We start from the raw sequence: 19,480 nt of genomic DNA on the forward strand, positions 1-19,480 counted from the left end.
TGGTACCGTTATGGGATAGGGAAGATACGATGGAACGGTTACGCCCGGCACAGGGTTTTCCCGCACCAACAAGCCAGCTTCCTGCGCCTTAGTCAGCTCCACAGACGTCTGCAGGTACGGTTTTATTGCGCTAGAATCCCTTCCTAGCAGCAACTCCTTCCCAAGTGCACTCATGTTTTTTCCTTCGGAAGTGCTTTGCTTTAACGCCGAATTGTCCACACCGCTGTCCTCTAGCAACGCAAACACAGGTGGAAGATGAATGCAATCATCTCCTTTTGTAGATTTTTCCTTTGTCCCCGCAGACCGACGAGAAGCCGTCGCCGAAACGGCTTCCAGCTCACCCGGTAAGTCAAAAACCGCAGCTTCACGTTTCAAGCGTTTCAAGGATTGGGTGGATATGGAAGATTGGGCCACGCTGGGCCCAAGGAAATGGTGTTGCTTGCGCAGAGTCATCATGATCGTTGAGTTCTTGCGTGCTCTGGCCCCAAACATGGGATTGCTCACGGGCTCAGCCATTGGAACCCACCCACTGGGGTCATCCACCTCAAGTGCGAGTTGTTTATTACGCAGACGATTGTCCATGATGTTGAGATCAGTAACGCCCGAAACCAAGCGACGGGCTTCCAAAGCAACACGCTCTGGGGACAACTCAGGGTTGCTTTCTTCCCCTCTACCATTGTCAGCCGTATAGCGATCCTGGTCGATACTTTCACCACCATCGTGTAAACCGTAATCGGCGTCAGCACCATCCATACCATCAAACCAGCCACCATCTTGGTAATCGTGCTCTTCATTGCCATCCTGCTCATTCGTGGCTACGCGCGTCGCGTCGTCGGGCAACACGTCCGGGTTCCCCTGCACGGTATGGGGTACTGCCAGCAGGGACGGCACCGTCAGTGAAGGACGGCCTGAGGCGTTGGGATCAGTGGAAAAACTACTAGAACTAACTCTTGCACCTTCACCGCTACGATCGTTTGTACTGACAGCACTGCCAGCACCGTCCCCAACTAGGTGGCCCCCGCCACAAACAAAAAGTGAGTTTTTCTCCGCATTGGATTGCATATGTGATGCCGTGAAGGGTGGAAGGTCAAGAGTGATCCTGAGCCCTTCATCAACCCCATCCTCAATTCCTCCGTCGGCGAACCCTCGTGCCGTAGTGTTGATGTTCTCGCCTTCATCTGGTTCACTTTTAACTTTATCTGATTGACCAGAGTGCCTTCCGCAGTCGGCTGTGTAGTCACCATCCGGTTCTCGTACGTAATCCACATCGAGAATAAGGTTCCCCGCACCGCCGATCGGGGTGTTGTGCACTAGCAACCCCTGTGCATTTCCTTGGTCAAATTTTTCTGTTATTGCACGAAACTGTGCACTTACACCAGTGCGTACAAGTGCCAATCGCGCTTTTCGATCTAGGTTGATCTCAGATAAATCAAATGCGATGGTGCGAACAGTCTGACCTTTACGTTGTGCAGCCCTCCTTCTACGTTCGGCCGCAGCGCTTGTGCTAGGGGCTCCACCCTCTCCGTCGCCCTCCTCTTTGTTCTCTTCATCGCTCCCGTGGCCCTCATCCTCGTTCCTCAGCAGGCGGCGTACCATCTGATTTGAACGCTGATATGTGCTGTCCACGCGGCTTGTCCACACTTTTGAGCATCCCTCCACAACGGTGGCAACTTTTGCGAAACTGGTGTACTCGTCCACGGTACTATTGGAGTCCAAAGTGCTCTCAACGGTTTGAGTGATCCCATCGAGTAGGTTACTTGCATCTTTTGAAACCCACGCATTTTTTCGGGTGATCTTACCCTCAATCGCTTGCAAAAGGGCCTCGTCGAGGTCTTGTGCTGTGATGACACGAGGCCTCCTACGCGGAGCCTGGGGGGTTTGAGATTGACTGCATAAACCACCAGCGGCAGGAAAAACCACACTTGCCCCGTCATCAACTTGAGTGTGTGTATCTGCGAAACATTCGCCGCCCCGCCCACTACGCGGCAAAATCTGCTGTGACTGCGCCTCGGTGTGTTGCATATGAACTTGTTGTCTTTCCGTTAGTTCGACCTCTTATTGCCTGTCTGCAACCGTTCGCACTTTAATCTCTGTTATTAGTAATTTTTTTCTGATACCTCTCCGGAAACCCTCTATTTCAGTTTTGTTGCTTAACTGAACCTATATCCTTGCGCTAGAGTGGCAAACTCCACGCCTTTCTCCCCGTACGACCAGAACGGGCCCTTGGTACACTCTAGCACTGGTAAGAAAAGAAAAAAATAGAAGAAGTTTGGGATGGTCGAAGGAGGGAAGACAATTTGAAACGGCCACAACTAAAATCGGCATAAATAACAAGGGCAAGAAAAGATTGGAATCACATCCTACGGAACGAGCAGACGAGCCCGTCGACGCTGCGCCCGCTCTTACACACCACAATCATCCGAGTGCGCGCACAGATACATGGGCGATCGTTCTATCACCTCCTTGCGGGACCGACCATCAGCAAAAGGAAGATAGAGCCTTTTTATACAAAATTGAACAATTAAGGCCCGGAGGGAAAAGATGCACTTATCTAGTCTATGTGACCTTTACCATGATATCACCGATATGAAATATGCGTCGTTTTGCAAACGGGAAGGAACTCCACCGCGGCACACAGCGAAACAACAACGAAAAAGACCCCACCAAAAAGATGCAAAAGAGAGTAAACGGAATCCATCCACCACCACTCCCCAGCAAGCTTTGCTCCATTGCCTTGTTTACCTCGTCACCACATTACCCTCGACAACCACACAAAAACACTCATGTCCACCAACTTGTACAACCCTCACACTCATCAACGAGAAAGCGAATAACTACAAAGTAAAGGAGCAAACGTACAGTAAGGTCAATGCAAATCACACGTGACTTTTTATCCGCTCTACAGGTTTCGTTTTGGATTTCGTACAAATCATCATTATCATCGTTTCGCGTTGCTGCAAATGTCAGCCGCTCACATGTTCGCGGGGAACTGCATTTCGTACAGCTTCTGCTGGAGATCGCAACTACACGCAAAAGCAATTACAACTCCGGCTGCCCTGCTCGAACGCACCTGCAAGCGCGTGACATTCCCGACATCAACGGAATCCACGAAGCACCGACAAGGTCGCTTGGCGCTGTCAATCACCTCCAGTTCCACCTGATCCTCCTGGTGCAGGTGCGTAGGCCTCCATTGAGCAGGTGACACTACATTACTCCCAACCACTTGGATCAGGGGTGCGCCGACAGGAACTGGAGAAGCACCGAGTGCGCGACAGTAAGCCGTACTTCCAGCCGCTGTGGACACCAGCACTCCATCACCGCGTAATCGATGAATCCGCTCCTCGCCATTGATAAGAATACGGATGAGTGCTGTCTGTCCACTCGAACGCTCAACCCACGCATCGTTGAAGGCAAGCTCGGAAAGAAGGACTTTCTCCCCGCTAAGTGCATCCTCCCTCTCAGCCAAGCAGTAAAGCATGGTTGTAGTGTGCAGCTTCAGGGGTGCAGTGAGAAGCTCCTCGACGGTGGAGGGGTCGTTCAGAAGGTAGCCTACATGTCCAGCATTCACTCCAAAAAAGGGTAGGAATCGACTCCAGTTATTCCTAATGCAATGCATCATGTAACCATCACCACCAATGGGAACAATGAGATCCGGTTCCATACCCTCAGGTGTGCTAAATATGCTCAACTTTTCGTACAAATCACATGCCAAGCTGTTGTTCTTGTCATAGTGCAATTCAAGCCGGGGGATTATCCCCGGAAAGGAGAGAACAGAAGTGAACCCAATATTCGGCAACCTTCCTTTGCGTATCTTGTTCTCAGTACGGTCGCTCGAGGGTATACTGTGTAAAATGTATGTCATCTTGGGGAAAACATCCTTACGATAATCACGGTATAGACCATGACTATTGATGTAATGATTTACAGGCTCCGTCAGCAGTGCCGAAGGATCCACCTCCCGTTCCCATAGCGCTTGCCTTACGTCGGCCCCACAGCACCGAGGAACGGAATAAACCTCAACGCGGGGTTGCGGCATCGGCGCAGTACTGAAACCTTCGTGTGGTTTTTGAGAGTGACTCGGAGTTAGACAGAGTTCCTTCACAAGGTCATGAATCTTCCGGCCCACCTGCACCGCACACAACGCACGATCGTGGGTGGCGCTGAGGGCACTGAAAAAACGTCGTGTGCTCACGGCGTGAGGGTCCCCCTCCGCTTGTGAACTGGGGTTTGCTCTAATAGTAACGGCACCCTCGTCACAGTCATCCTTTGCGTTGTTGATTTCGTGGTCACCCTCGTCCACAGCTTCAAGGTGTAACGGAGTATCGTCCGAATTGGCGAGCCACAGTGCCCTCGGGTAACATTGATACGCCGGGCTTATTTCAACTTCCTCTTCGCCACCACCCTCATTTATCCAACCATCCGATGGGTACTCACTACTTACCTTGCTGCCATTAGCGGAATTATCACTGTTCCGCGGTGGTTCACCACCCACACTCCCACACTCCTTTTTGGAGTGCTCCGCGGCTTCCCCCGGCATATTCGAGATGCCCTCGCTGTTGGCGCTGATCTTTTCAAGCATTCGGGCGTCGCCTGCTTTACCCACAGCGGTGACAGGAATGCTCACGGTTTGCAAGAGTAAGAGCGGAACACGGTGTTTCACATCGCCGAAGTAGGCCCACTTTTGCATCTCCTGAGCATCCTGCAGCCAATGCACAAGAGTACTATTCTTATATCTCTGAGTTAATTCGTACACACAGAGCATATCATCATCTGGGTTCTCAAGTGCGGTGAAATCAACGTGCACGCGGGGAAGCCCACGCGTCACAAGTGACGTTAATGCCGCAATATGGGCTGAGAGCCGAAGCTCGACGGGGAAACGTGTGTTGGGAACCAATATAAGGTGCTCAAAAGGCACACATCTACTCTTCTGTAGACTCCCCGCAAGGCCTTCGAAGTACCACGGGATTTCTGCCGTGTTTCCACCGCTTCTGGGGGGACTGCATCCCTTCCCAATGTCACCCACGAGCAGCCGGAAGAGTTCCCTGTGCTGTACAGTGGGTGGATCAAGGTGAAGCGGAAATATACCAACGCGAGAGTTTAGCGGCACACTGCAGCAAAAAAGTTTCAAGGCGTGCCGAAGCATCAACCCACGGGGATGCGCAAAGAGGTCCAACGAGATTCACCGCTTCGCGATTTATTTATTTTTATTTTACAACCCTCACTCGTAACTTCAACTGGACTTCGAAACCTCTACCGTACTCAACAAGCACCCCTTTCCCACTCTGGTCTCAGTCCCTCTGCTCCCCTTTCCACGGTTGTGCAACAAGTCAAAAGCACAAATCGAGAAAAGCTAGAAAAATATAACTTCACTACGGAGAGAAAGTTCCCCTTCCTCTTCCTCCTCCAAATCCGCGGCGGCACTTAACTCCCTTACTTTGTTGCCCCACTGCTATTCTGCCACCTCCAGCCCTTTTGGCCGCCTAAGTTTGGCTCTGACTTTCACACGTTGTACCGATTAACCTTTGATCCTCCCCTACCCTCCCCTTCGCCGTTACGGAACGAAGTAGTTAGAACCAACGATGTGAAGCACTCCCGCAGCAGCAGACAAACATATACCACCAGGAGTGGTAAACAAAGCAGCCTGGTTCCAGTTGGTCGTGTGTGTGCGTGTGTGAGCGAGAGGGGGAAAGAAAAATAATAAAGCACAAAAGCAGCAAAGATGTTAATAAAGGGGGTGGTGCCCTCAAAAAAGACAGAGACAATTGGAAGAGAATACGGGGAAATGGTGGATCTGGTATGAGAGAAGTTGTAAAGCGAGACAATGGAAGGTAAAGGAAAAAAAATTAGGGTAAATAAAAAAACACGGGCACAGGCAAAGAAGTAAGAGATAGTATAAATGCGGCCCTCAAAAACCATCGTTACTGCGGGAAAAAAATGCGGCAACTTTCCGTTAGCACGTGAGTTCCTTGCGGATCATTGCCATCCAATCGTTGAAGAACCTCAGGCATTCGTATCGTGGGAAAGCATCGTTGCCGACGGTTGTCGGGCTGTTAGCGTCAGAGTTGTTTTTTGTTAAAAAACCTATGGCATCTCCAGCCATCATGTCCCTCACGATATTCAACATAACGCTATAGTAGTGAATCTCGGCCAATGGGGACGGCCCACCACTCCCGAGTCGCCCGCGACGAGCGGCAGCACAGTGGTCTACGAAGGTACGCAAAAAATAGTGGTCACCGTGCTGCCCGGTTAACACAGTACGTATAAGTAATTCATCCCCTAACGCACCTTCGTCGTCGTGCGGAGCGTCACGCACAACATTAACCGCGTCGCCACGGCGACACCAACAGGGAAGTAAAAGGGAAGGATGAAAATTCCAGCGTCGAATCGCGTGGTCCAGTAACCAGCTGGTAACAGCCGCAGCTGACCCACTACCGTCGTTAATGTTGCCAACGGTATTGGGTAGAACTAATGTGCTGGCGAGAACGTACTGTCGTGACAAAATGCGTGGCACGAGAGCAGCTGAGCGGCCAAAGATGTCAACAAGTCGTCCCAACTGTAACTGATACACAATGCGACGAAACAGATGTGTTAGCAGCTCCAAACCCTCCGTTCCACCCAGCGAATACCGCTGCAGTTTCCGCTTCCACTCCTCAATAGCAACCTGCACAAAGCACAGGAGAAAGCTCTCAGTGTGTAACGGTACATTTCCTTCTTCATCCACAAGGACACAAAAGGCAGCACCAACTAGCGATGAAGCAACTACTAGCCAGCAGAAACATCCTCCTCGTTTTTCTCCCTCAGATCCTACACAGCCCTCTTCATGAGTACATCGGAGCAAAATCAGCTGTCCAAGCATACTTTGTGTTGAACAGCGGCCTTCGCGCAGTGCTGCATCGGTAACGGGTGGAGAGTCGCTGTCACTTAACGCCGTTCCAACATGTCGACGACAAGAAGTAATTATATTGGTGCGTATAGCTAACCTAATTAAATGCTGGGCGCTACTTTCGGTCTTCGGCGCATCTCCGCCGCTTGCCACGGCCTGAGACCCTCTCACTAAGCCACACACCGGCGGCACGTGACAAAAGAAGGAGTTAGAAAGGCAGCTGCAAAGTAACTTAACAGCTGAAAGCAACGAGTCCAGCGGGTTGGCCCCATTCAGGAGCATCCCCGTAGTCCCCTTCCCTCCTGCGTCCCGCGTGTCACCTGCATTTGGGTCACCACTATGAGCAGCGTCACAACTAGGAAGGTGCACCACTCCGTCCACGGTTCTGCAAATATGCCGCACGACCGCGATCCACCTTCTCAGTGGAAACAAACATCCTGCTTCGTGTTCCGACGCACCGCGAGCAGAATGTGGAGAGCACTGTGTGGTTATGAGGGGACGCAGCAGGGGCGTACTTCCATCCCCACCAATTCCCAACACAGCGTGCAGACCCAACGCCTCAACAGCGTCCTCCAGAAACTCCCACCACACGGCTACGTCATCATCCATATCATACCTTCCCCCGGCCATCGCTAATAGCAGCTGGCAGCACAGATCATCCAAGAAAGCAGAAACCGTAAGCACATGGCCGCTAGGCACATCGAGAGCATATTTGTTGTAGCTCACTTGCAGGATAATCCGTATGGCGGTGACATGTCGTTCCGCCACATCAGTTGGTTCCTCCGTGAGGCCCCCATGTTTAAGATCCTTGTAGGATTTATATGCCTTGGGAATAGCTCTCAACAAGTGCCGCCGTGAGTCACACAGCGAACACGAAGACCGCTGCAGCACGTCGCATTCGCCATCGGAACGATCTGTGTGATCCCACAAACCTACACAGGAGGGAAGGGAGTCGTAGAACCACTCAATAACTCGTCCTTGTGCCATCTTCAAGTCTGCTAGTTGGCGGTGAAGGATTTCAGTGCCGGTAAACAACGCCAAGAATGTCGTAGATAACTTTGAAGATGAAATTTACTTACCCAAGCACGTCCTATGCTCATCGAAGCACTTGTAACCTTATTGCGTAGCAAAGATGCTGCACAAAAATCAAAAAAGCGAAGAAAAAAAGCCTAGGACGTTGGGGTATAAATAGAAGCATTCAGCATGTAGTAAATTCCCCCAAGAAACAAACACCTCCGTAATGCAACGACAACGAAAGCAGAAAAAGATTCCCAACAAAAAAACAATAATAAACGGTGGTGAAACGGCCCGAACGCTCGCTCTACCCGTGGAGGTTGAGACACATGGATAATCAACGTCAAGAAGTAAGATATAACCGATTTTTTAAAATATCACTGCTTCTACCACCGACAATAAGGTACCAAAACGACAGTGTTAGTGAGCCCGGAAACGCTACTACTTAGATTAGCACGTGATTCCGCAATGCATCCGGAAAAATGAATGAGTTGGTGCAGAAAGATTGCGAGAAGGCAGTGAAGGTTTAGTTCTTGTGTAACAATGGCTTGCTTCAATAAATAAATGAGAGGGACACTCGCCCTTCCGAATTTTCTTACGATTTATAGTTATGAAAAGCATGAGGGGGCATTAAAAGTGGCATAGCACAAAGGGTTTCAACGAAACTATGAAAAATATATGGGAAACAGATGTGGGATAACGGTATCATGCAACAAAATTCTCCCGCGGCACCCACGTTTGTTTCCCTTTTCTACCAACCTCGCGCTTTCTATTTTTCTTTGCTTTACTACCGTAACACCTCCTTTTTAGCTTTATCATGTTTTACTCGCGCTCGTTCAGTTTTTTTTCCTTCAAAACTGTTTACTCATGCGCCTACCTCCCGACTTTGTATCGTATTAACCCTCAGAAATGAAAACGATGTCAGCTGTTTAAAGTCCGCTGAAAAGGCATATTTTGTGTGTGCTAGTACCACACAAACGAGAAAACGGATTATCTAGGGGAAAGACACTTCCCATGACCCGGATTCAAACAAAGAGGGGGAGGTACATTAATTAATTAAAGAAAACAAAGAAAAAAGCTTACAAGAGAGGGTGTGAGACCACAATGGTAGCAGAGACGCTAACTGCAACCACCACCGCGCAGTACGACCACCGTAAAAAAGAGATCAAGGAGGGATCCAAGCGTGATGCCAACAGTAACGTAAAGGGCACCGATGTTCATGGCCATGTCACGCTTTGTCTTCCACTCGGCGGTAATGTGAGCAACACAGTCTCGTATAATGGTGGCTTCCTCCTCTTCTGAACCCAAAGGCTCCCCAAACTCTGTATCGTTAAAAACGCGCTCACTTGATAGCCCAGGTGCCCTCTTCCTCCCGCGCCAAGCAACGAATTCAGCAATCTCAGCATTCTGAGCCTCCTTCGTCTCCTCAAGTATGTTGTAGAAGACATTCACATAAGAGGCCCCACCCAAAAGCCCCACAAAAACCATCCACGCAAACAAAATGAAAGTGAATGTAAGCTGCCGCTTCTCATCGTCGGGGTCCTCCAGGAAGTGTACCTTTGCTTCCACAAACCATGCGACAGCGTTAATCACTTGAATAACAGTCAAAATCCACACCTGCCGAATGCGAACGCACACAAGACTGCTGCGAGAAATCAAAACGCCAAACTGATAGCAGAACTGTGTCAATACGAACGCATTCTTTATCCAGAAGCTCTTGCTCTCCTTCAGTTGCTTGCAAGGGAAACAGAAAGGTGCCATGAACTGAACAGCGTACTCCGCAATGTACACACTGGCAAGGTTGAAGTTGTTCCACAATGTAAACTTGTGCATCGACTTCAAAATAGGCCAAGTATACTCGTTGAAGGTTTGCGACCGGTGCGAGTCGTCTCCGTCTTGCTCAGAGTACATGCCATCTTCGTACCCCTCAGTTGCCAAACATTGTTCCTGTCGCATATCCTTCAAACATTCGGGCATCTTATTATGAGGCACCGGAGTGATGGACCTCCACGGCGTGCCCTTCCAGTTCACCATTGCTTTGTACCCACCCTCCCGCGTTTCAACGGGCAGTTTAAGGCCGAAAAAGTAAAATGCCCAGTACATCGCAAGAAACGGTGTGCTCATGAGGAAGATAGAGGAGTTTGAAAAACCAGCGTGTGCCAGTCCGAGATAAATAAGAGAGGCAGCAACGCCCGACAGGCCCGTCCCGGAGGACCACGCACCGACCTGCTTGGACGGTAACCGCTCCATATATCCAAGAAACACGGACTCGCCGTAGCTACTCGCAGTACCGATGAAGACGACACCGATGAGTAGTACAACAAAAGCAGCAACGTTGTTGTGTCCACCGATGTCATAAGCGAAGCTCACCAAGAAAATTGCCAACAGCCCCATAAAATACGTTACTGTCACGCGGATGTTGAACGACAGTAGTGAGAGAACCAATGCATTAATAATACGGGCCACAATTCCGAAGAACACATTCGCCCACGTAATCAGTGCAACGTATTGTCTCATTCCATATCCCTCAGCAAGACTCAGGGAACCACTTAGCACCAAGCAGTAGTGGAAGTTGTTAATCATGCCAATCCACCACATGCAAAATGCGTTTCGGTTGCGTTGCTCCCTGTGAATGCGGTTAACCACATCCAACTCCCCACCGGTCATGACGTTGGGTGTAATGTGTACTAATTAATTGAAGTAATGCAAAACTTTTTTTTTTAGTTTCACTCTTTTTGATATCGGATTCGAATGGTCATTCCATACAAAAAAGTGTATAAAAAGGAGGGAAGATATACGGAGATGATCAGCGGTGTGGAAGCGTATTCGACAAAACGGCGAGGATGAACCTCAAGAGTCCGTGACAAGAACTTGGTCACAGTAGAGAAGACAGTGAATAAAACATAGCTACCAGTGGGAACAACAACAGAAATATTGCCACTACACAAAGCTAAGTAGCGGCCCAAACAATTCATCCCGCAGCCTACGGCATATACGCACAACGTACATATCATATTGTACATCAGTTCCATGCATGGCAAACTTTGTGGCACACAACGTCTAGAGTGGCGACTACGGTGCGCAAATACGGTGATGTACTACGACAACAAGTAACGGCAATGAATACAGTAACAAAAAAATCACCTGCAATAGTCGATGGAACGCAGGTAAGAAAATGGAAAGCGAAGAAGGCATCCCAAAACTAACACCGGCTCAGCCACTATAAATTCCACTGCGACACCCCACACCACATGCACACCTTACAGTGGTCCAAATAAGCTCAGCTAGCTCACAGCCGCCACCACTAACATATCCCGTCCCTCTTGTCCTTTAACTGAGATCGTGCACTCACTCGAGCCCATCTGTATGTTGGACAGATACGTTAAGTGGGTCAGGAAAAAAAAAACATACAGAGATGAAAAGGAAAACGGAACGAATAGCAATAATGTGAATAGTAGCTGTGGTCTCCCCGCCGGAACCATACATGGCAAAATAGAGGAACAAGTTCCCCCATTGCTGGGAACAAAGCAGGAAACCAGAGAAACAAAGTCAACAATCTTCAGGAAGAGGATTCAGTCCGGAAAGGGGGGTATATCCCACGAAAAGTACAACAGAATTGAACATTGCATATCCAAAAATGTCACAATTGGGGATTGTAGGAGGGGGTTGGATAAAAAAAACTCTACACATCCGGATTCCGCCTGGGTTCTACACTCTCTTTTCTCGTCTCTCTTCCTCCTGTTCCCTGATAACCAGTAGGTGAGAAAACCACATGTTCAACTATACATCTAACTCGCACGTGGCACACATACACGCTCGTAAATCTTGATCAGTACCCTTTCATGACTGATCATGTGTGGGTATTCCAGCCTCAGTGCATGAGTGTTGCGCGGGCCCCATCGTCTGAGAATGTCTTTCCTCCACATCGGAACAAGAGGAACGACTATTTTCCGCCACCATCTGCATCACCTCCTCAGGGAATTCCGCCTGACCCTGGCGCATGTCAAGGACGGATGACACAAAGTAGCTGGGCTTCCCAACTACGCGCAGCGGGGCCTGGTCAGCTGGGCCCCCGCCCGAAACCCATAAAGCATCAAATAGACGGTGAGGCTTATGCTCCGTTGGTGACTCCCCGGCTGCGGGTGCTGCGTTATCGGTCCAGGGGCCACATTCCTGTTGGGGCACATTTGCAGGCACAGAATCCTTTTTGCTACGGTCTTGCTTAGATTTTCTCCGGGAAGCCTCGGCCGGTGGGTCGGCCAGTAGAATGTACTTTATTTGCTCGTAGGCTCTCCGTGCATCATATGTCGCTGTTTGCCCTCCGGACGAAGCTTTGCGTGGCGCACTAACGATTCCCTCAACTCCATCGGATGTCTCAGCCTTTGCTATCACACGACCACCTGGTGGTGATTTCAGGGGTGGAAGGGGCCCTCGAACCGCCGCTGCAGGCTTCGAAGCCTCACCGACCGCGGGCCCAGCAGGAACAGCCGCGGGTGCAGCGGGAACAGGTTGCACATGGTCCTTCTTCTTTTTTTCTTCCTGTCCACCAACTACCAGGGTATTATTAGAGACCGACTCCTGATGCGAACGGTGGTCGGCTGCAGCTCCCTGGCCAAGGTCAGCGGGAGCTTGCCGGCGGCATGAGGCCAGCATCTGCTGTTCTTGCTGGCGCAAAGGTTCCTGTCGTCCACTCATCCCTTGCTGGTGATCAAATGATTCTCCTTGAGAAACGTTCGGCATCTGGTTCAGGGGGGGTTGACTGGCCACGGCAGGCGCTTGACCCTGACTAACTGGTGCCTGTTGGTAAACAAGTGGAGCAGTTGGAACAGTATTTGGTGCCTGCTGTTGAGCGGACCAGTTGTAATTCACAGGCGCCGGAGTTTGATCAACTGGTGCCTGCTGGTAAACAAGCGGAGCAGTTGGAACAGTGTTTGGTGCCTGCTGTTGAACGGACCAGTTGTGATTCACAGGTGCCGGAGTTTGATTAACTGATGCCTGCTGGTAAACAAGCGGAGCCGTTGGAACAACGTTTGGTGCCTGCTGTTGAGCGGACCAGTTGTGATTCAAAGGTGCTTGACCCTGATTAACTGGCGTCTGTTGGTAAACAAGCGGAGCAGTTGGGACAGTATTTGGTGCCTGCTGTTGAACGGACCAGTTGTAATTCACAGGTGCCGGAGTTTGATTAACTGGTGGTTGCCAGTGCTCATCGATGCTCGCTTTGTAACTCAGAGGGGTAATCTGAGGAATAGTTGGCGCAGCTCCCGGGGTTTCCTGTAGTGCGCGTGAATAGTTCACCACAGTCGATGGCGGACCGATTTGGCGCTGCTGCTGCTTTGGCATATTCGACTGAATTTGCATTCTCCTTTGCCCCTCGTTAAATATCTGCTCACGCTTCGGTTGTGGTCTTCTGGAGCTTGCGAGAGCATTGGGTTTCATAGGCACTTTTGCAAAAGAATTAGCTGATGCAGCTTTTGGGATACTCTTTGCAGTCCCCACCTCACTTGCACGGTACTCAGGCGGTAACGAAAATAGCAAAGGATGTGGATTACCGTACAGGTGACATGCTTTCTCAATAGTGCTCCCCGTCGGTATTGCTCGCAACATTCGCAGTGAATCCTTTTGACCACTCCTGCGAAATGACACATCTTTTGCCAGGGGGTACGGAGTGGGATCGAGCCGCTCAGTCAGTTTCACTCCATTCGTCACAGCACCACAGAACGTGATGGTCAAATCGCGGTAATACTTTTCCAAAGCCCGTCTCCTCGACTTGATGCCACATTGCTTGAAATACTGCTCCATATCATCCGCCTCATCACGCGGGTCCGCAGGCCTCAAAGGTGCCGTAAAGAGAGTGTGGTGTTGTTTATAAACGCCGTGCGTCCGTAGCGCGTTGCGTACCGCACGGTATGTCTCCGTCACACTCTTTGTCATCGGATGGTCATACCCTAACAACTCTTGCGTCGCACGCATAGCATTCTGGAACAGAGCCGCAGCATTGGTGTACTCACTCAGATCAGTGCTGCTCTTTGCCGTGTTGATTTGCGCAACCGCCAAATTGTGCCAGGCGGCACCCCACAGTGCTGCGTTGTCGGAACTGGCAACATTCATCCCATCGCTCTGAGGTTGTGCGCCACAGCTTCCACCGGGGGTAGAAGCAACTTCACCGGTAGGCGATCCCTGAAACTCTTGTTGGGCAAACAACCTGCGCAACATATTGATAGTTTCCATTGCAGCAGCCGTGGCTTTGTCATACATTCCAAGTGCATTATATGCAGCACAGCTGTTCAAAGCCACGGAAGGGGAGGCGGCACTCCACGCCTCCTCCAACTGCCGTGCGGCTTCGAAATGACTTAGCGCCTGTCGATGCTGCCCGCGGTGGCATTCAACAACACCAAGGTTGTTGAGTGTCGTTGCACGTACCGCGTCTAACCCCTGGGATTCACCGGTTGATGTATCGTTGTGCAGTTTCATGTAGGCATCAGTAAGAATACTACTTGATTCATCGAGTGCCCCCGTATCGCACCTCTGCATGGCAAGTGTATTCATTGCAAGTATCTCTCGGATAATGATATTTTCATCCACCCTCCACTGGCCATCCGGAACCACACCACTGTTCATTGCAGTCGCTCCGTGGGACGCATCTTGCTGCGACCCGTCGTGCATTACCCCTCTCCAACGCACTACCTGCGGCGCTGCACTGAGCTCAAGAGTCTTGGTGAATACCCAAACCCTCTACAAGATACACTTGAGCCGCCCAATATAGGGTTGTTTCTTTTTAACCTTCCGTGCCTCAACGGCTTTCCTGAAGCTTTTTCCTTCTGAGTTTGGCTGCTTTTCCGTTTGCTCCTTTACCCTCCTTCTCTTCACCGCGAAGGGAGAAAAATAGCCCCTTCCGCGTTGCTTCTTTTGCCTATAACTTTCCCCTACCGTGAAGTACGGAAAGCACAAGTGCTTCACCCTTGCAAGTGCAACAAGCTGTCAAAATATAAAGCAGGTTTTTTTGTTTTGGCAAAAATAAAGAAATATTCAAAAAAAAGAACTTTCCCCACTCAGGGAGGTAGTTCAACACAGCGCAATTTATGGGAAGGAAGCACATACACATGCACCCCCAAGTTACGTAACCGCGGAAATAAATACTATCCAACAAATGGAACAAACAAATGGCCGCGGTTAGTGCGGCACAAACAACCTCCCTCTGTACACTCCCACCATGCAGACACATTAAAACGTATGGATACAAAGGATAGAGGCACGTGTGCGTAGGTGGCAATCGCCCTTGCCACCGCGCACACACTGCCTAATGTCGGAAACCCCTCTTTTCCCCTACACACAGTAAGCGTACAAACCCAGTAACTACTTACAGTAATTAAGTTCACCTCTGTCTCATCTACCGATCCACATTTTCCTTCTCTTCTGCTTCATTTCCCCTAACATTTCTCATAATAGTACAAACAAACACTGGTGAGGTGACCACAACTCCTGTCCCGTCGTAAAAGCGCATCCTTTTCCTCCATTTTCGCCTCTTCGCACGAAGCACTCCCCGCGTAAGCGAGAGGTGATCTAGTTCTATATATATATATATATACATGTGTGAACCTAACATTATTTTGCAGTATGTTGGCCGTACCCCGACGCCAAAAAAGATACAGTGAATGAAAAGGAAAGCAAAAGGAAGGCAACGTAGCTGACACCGCTACACAGCGGAGTACCGCGGGCTTGCGAACCGCCGCCGCTTTTGCGCCGGTGACTCTGAAGGCGAAGCGTCAGGCTGACTACGCGGGCTAAGGTGGCTTGCGCTTCGGCTCATGGTATGGGAAACGCTGTTTGTTAAGATACGTCCCCGAAGGGAGTCAACTTTCTGCTGCATCACCGACAGGTGTGAGAGGCGTGAATTCTTCTCTCGATTAGCGCGGAAATTGTCACTCTCCATATGTGCAATACGCGAAGCAGTTGCAAGATCTGCCTCCAGGCGTTTCTTCTTTTCTTCGATGGCACTCATCTCTTCGGTGAGCACGTAGTGCATCTGGGAATTAGCAAGGTCTGCTGAATATTTCTCAAGAACCCCCATCACCTCCGCGCATTTAGTTCCGTACAGCCTCTCCTCATTTTCGAACCGCAGTAACTCCTGTCTCCGCGTCTCTGTTTCGCTTTCAATAGCAGATATTTCGATACGCATTTCGCTTATTTTGTGGTCGTTGAACAGATCTCGCTGTGTCACCTTCTGAGTAAGCGCGGCTATTGTTTCGTCTAAGCGTTTTACCTTGTCCAATTGTGAAGTTGTTATCGCGTGGGCATTGCGTGTGCGCTCAAGTTGAAGAGCGTGCTGTTTCTCAGCCTCTTGTATAGATGCCTGGACGCTTTTAACCCTCTCCTTCATCTCACACGCAAGGTCTTCACGAATTTGCTCCACTTCTTCAAGTAATTTATCAAACGTACAACCGGCGCCGGCCACATGCTGAGACAACCACTTGGTGACAGTCACGTAATAGTCATACACGCCGCGAGCATGCTGTTCAGACAGCATCTTATTACGCTGGGACCTCAGAACCTCTACTTTCTCCGCCGTGTCTAGGAACCACTTGGGCGTGTTGATGTGTACTAACATAAGAACCTGATGAATCCGACTAATGGTCTCAGCGAAGCGCAGAGCTTCACATGCCGCTTCGTGTAAGTCATCTCGACCACTGATGGTTGTGATGGACATTAGCGTGACATAACCCATAAGTGCAGGCTCAAGCAAAGTCGTCAGTTTCCTCTGATCGAAACTGGGGCCGTCGCCGTTAGACAGTCCCGCCACCCGACGCACGGTAGATACAAGATGACGAACCTCACTGCACGGCTGCGAGTGAAATGCTGCAGCGTCCACAAAGGTTAGTGTGGCCATGGAACGCCGTCCTAGGGTGTCCACCGGAACATAAACCTGAAACTGAATAATACAAGAAGTGTCTGAATACTTGTGCTCGGGTATTTGTACAACGCTAGCAGCTGACTCTAGCAACTGCATGCGCGGAAGAGCAGTGCGACCCAGCGGAGGTGGAAAGTCCACAATAGGAACGGGCTCGCCTGTCTTTGTTTCGTTTATGTGTGACCCGCGCGTAACAAAGGCGGAATGGGTGACTGTTGGCTGCCCCCTACTAGGGTTGTCATCGTTGTTCTCAGCACCACCGGTCATATAGCCCAACAAGTCTTCGGCGGCAAGTTCAACGACGCCCTTGGTTTTATGGTGTGGACTGCCGTAGAGGGTCTGACTTCGACCGCTTTCACAGGGACCACTAACTAAAAACAGGTAACTCTGCCCAGCTAAACAGTTTGCCACGCACGGTGCTATAACCTCCTGGTAGAAACTATTCGTAGATGTACCTCGATGCACACGGGTCACGTTAAATGGTTCCGTCCAAGAATCCGTTTTCGGCTTCTTCAGCCGCACCGCCGAGTAACTGGAAGAAGTGGACACGTTATCTAAATGGGACATAACCCGAACGTGGCTATCGACACCCCTAAGAATATTCTTCACCGCCTGTCTTGGTGAACAGGGAGGAAGGTTAGCGGGTTTGCTGGTTTGCTCCATCGCGGTGTGCCGTCACACGTCCTTTCACCCTCTTCACCCGATCAGTTAGCGATTATAATGAGCTACCTACCTTGTTTGCGAAAGGTACGACACCTCCTCCTGCGTTTCTCCAGTTTCCCTCACGGCTAAGTTCCGTCCTTTCCAGATCTTAGCAGGAAGTAATAACAGAAGCATAACACCAGCAACATAAAGACATGCAACAAAAAGAGAATTGCACATTATGCAAACATATTTCAACATATTATACGAGTCTTATTTGCGATCACACAAACGCACACGCTTTCTATAAACAGAAATCAGAAACAAACAGAATATCCCACCCATAGCGACCTTTCTGTACATGGATCATTCTTTCTTTCCCTGCTCTAGAGGAGATCAACGCATAACAAGGGCACCACGGCGTCATACCATGAAGGCACACAATGGTTCACCTCGTAATTCGACAAAACGAAAAAAAACTTACATCCACTAAATGAATGACCTCTCAGTACCCAACCACGAAAAGAAAAAAAGTACACGCATCATTCCCGTGCGATCGCATCGACCGCATAAATCAGTCTGCTGGAAGCGGGCAACACACGACGTGGTGTGTGCTTCCTATCTGAAACTGAGAGCAAGATAGTTGAACCACAAGCGCGCCGTGTACTAATCTGCTTATTGTTGCTATTGCTACCATTCAGGGTATCGTACACCTCGGATTCGCTACCCCCCTTAGAAGGACGCCTCTGGTGGGAACCTGAACTTGGTGACTTTCGCTTGTCTTTCATCGTTAGTTTCATCCTCATGGCACTTGCGCCCCCACAAGGTCCTAACATATCCATAGTCCGACGTCTGTTGGGGCCCGTCCCCCGAGAAGTATCGGCCGAATTGTTATAGTTATGTTCGACAGTTGGAGGTTGAAAGTGCAGAGCGAACAGTGACGCGGTAGAACGCCCTGTAAAACGAATGCGCGAGCTGTTTAAATTCTTTGAATGCTGGACCTTGAAAGGGGAAGACGGCGCGGCCCCACCGCTCCTCCCAGCATCATCGTTACTCGAAGGAGACCTACTGCGAAAACTGAGCGAGGGCCTACTCATCCCCGCGGCTCTACCGGTTAAACCTTGACGGTGACGTACCGCCGTCGGTGTTCGGGACTTATCAGAGGTTAAATAAGCGGTCTGAGAAGCAGCAGCCTCCGCCAACTGCGTCACGCGGTGCTCCAAGTACTCGGAGCGCTCCCGCAACTGTGCAACGTACCACTCCTCCAGACGGGAGAATCGTTCAGCAACCTCGATCGCTACACGCTGTAATAGTAACAGATCACGGATTTGACAAACATTAGCACCCAAAATTGGAGCAACCTCCTCAGCCCGGCGGCGCAAACCCAGAATCTCCGGTGTTTCCTCCATCGCACTAGCACCTATAGCCCAACCGCACCTGTTTGGCGACCGCTCGTTTACTAACCGAGAAGTACTCCTCCGGGGACCACGTGCCCGCACAGGTGTGTGAGTGGCACTTTCGTGTTGTGATCGTGAAAGATTACCCTCCTTCCGGCATTTACCGCCGTGTCCCGATGACTTACATCGTGAATCGGGCGCATTTTTCATGTCGAGGGATAGAATCATAGACAACTGTCAAACGATGCCCCGAGCAGAAGAGACAATGTTCTAAAGTAACAAATAAATGGTCGCTTCACCCTAATATCAACAATATAGCCAAATATTTATTCCTTGAAAACGGCCACGCGAACCGCCGCAACAAAGCAATGAGCCTGAAAACAGGGGAAGATCCAAAGCGGGTGTTATCATTATGGAAACAGAATAACAATAAGAAATAGACGATGATGGTAATAGTGGGCACAAAACGTGCAAGTTCTTTAGAAAAGAATTAACAAAAGAAAAAAGGAGTCATCTTTCACTTCTTACCCGCTGCCTTCTTCCCGGCAGGGCTGGCGGCCTTTGCGGGAGCCGCCTTCGCTGGGGCAACCTTCGCAGCGGCGGCCTTTGCAGGGGCGGCCTTCGCAGGAGTGGCGGGGG

General features: G+C 50.1%; 7 protein-coding genes across 7 annotated transcripts in view; all 7 read right to left on the reverse strand.

Annotated features, from left to right (window-relative positions):
* The window catches only part of TEOVI_000143700 (Condensin complex subunit 2, putative), a gene marked incomplete at both ends in the record, with an annotated part of 2,085 nt that extends 63 nt beyond the window's left edge, over nucleotides 1–2,022 (reverse strand). Inside the window, one exon of the mRNA XM_067224662.1 lies at nucleotides 1–2,022. Within this exon, the coding sequence (XP_067080763.1) occupies nucleotides 1–2,022 (2,022 nt within the window).
* A 949-nt stretch (nucleotides 2,023–2,971) lies between these two features.
* On the reverse strand, nucleotides 2,972–5,143 carry TEOVI_000143800 (ATP-NAD kinase, putative; the record flags this gene model as incomplete). The annotated part of the gene is made up of 1 exon (XM_067224663.1): nucleotides 2,972–5,143. One exon carries the CDS (start codon nucleotides 5,141–5,143, stop codon nucleotides 2,972–2,974), a length of 2,172 nt encoding a protein of 723 aa, XP_067080764.1.
* Nucleotides 5,144–5,950: 807 nt separating this feature from the next.
* Nucleotides 5,951–7,870, reverse strand: TEOVI_000143900 (uncharacterized protein; the record flags this gene model as incomplete). The annotated part of the gene is made up of 1 exon (XM_067224664.1): nucleotides 5,951–7,870. One exon carries the CDS (start codon nucleotides 7,868–7,870, stop codon nucleotides 5,951–5,953), a length of 1,920 nt encoding a protein of 639 aa, XP_067080765.1.
* A 1,146-nt stretch (nucleotides 7,871–9,016) lies between these two features.
* On the reverse strand, nucleotides 9,017–10,564 carry TEOVI_000144000 (CLN3 protein, putative; the record flags this gene model as incomplete). Its single annotated transcript, XM_067224665.1, has 1 exon — nucleotides 9,017–10,564. One exon carries the CDS (start codon nucleotides 10,562–10,564, stop codon nucleotides 9,017–9,019), a length of 1,548 nt encoding a protein of 515 aa, XP_067080766.1.
* A 1,173-nt stretch (nucleotides 10,565–11,737) lies between these two features.
* TEOVI_000144100 (Tetratricopeptide repeat, putative) lies at nucleotides 11,738–14,560 on the reverse strand (the record flags this gene model as incomplete). Its single annotated transcript, XM_067224666.1, has 1 exon — nucleotides 11,738–14,560. One exon carries the CDS (start codon nucleotides 14,558–14,560, stop codon nucleotides 11,738–11,740), a length of 2,823 nt encoding a protein of 940 aa, XP_067080767.1.
* A 1,030-nt stretch (nucleotides 14,561–15,590) lies between these two features.
* Nucleotides 15,591–17,465, reverse strand: TEOVI_000144200 (kinesin, putative; the record flags this gene model as incomplete). The annotated part of the gene is made up of 1 exon (XM_067224667.1): nucleotides 15,591–17,465. The coding sequence occupies one exon, from the start codon at nucleotides 17,463–17,465 to the stop codon at nucleotides 15,591–15,593; it is 1,875 nt and encodes a 624-aa protein (XP_067080768.1).
* Nucleotides 17,466–17,986: 521 nt separating this feature from the next.
* TEOVI_000144300 (uncharacterized protein) lies at nucleotides 17,987–19,069 on the reverse strand (the record flags this gene model as incomplete). Its single annotated transcript, XM_067224668.1, has 1 exon — nucleotides 17,987–19,069. The coding sequence occupies one exon, from the start codon at nucleotides 19,067–19,069 to the stop codon at nucleotides 17,987–17,989; it is 1,083 nt and encodes a 360-aa protein (XP_067080769.1).
* Between the last annotated feature and the right edge of the window lie 411 nt (nucleotides 19,070–19,480).

This window comes from Trypanosoma equiperdum, assembly GCF_001457755.1.
Source record: "Trypanosoma equiperdum strain OVI genome assembly, contig: ctg_363, whole genome shotgun sequence".
Classification (NCBI taxonomy): domain Eukaryota; phylum Euglenozoa; class Kinetoplastea; order Trypanosomatida; family Trypanosomatidae; genus Trypanosoma; species Trypanosoma equiperdum.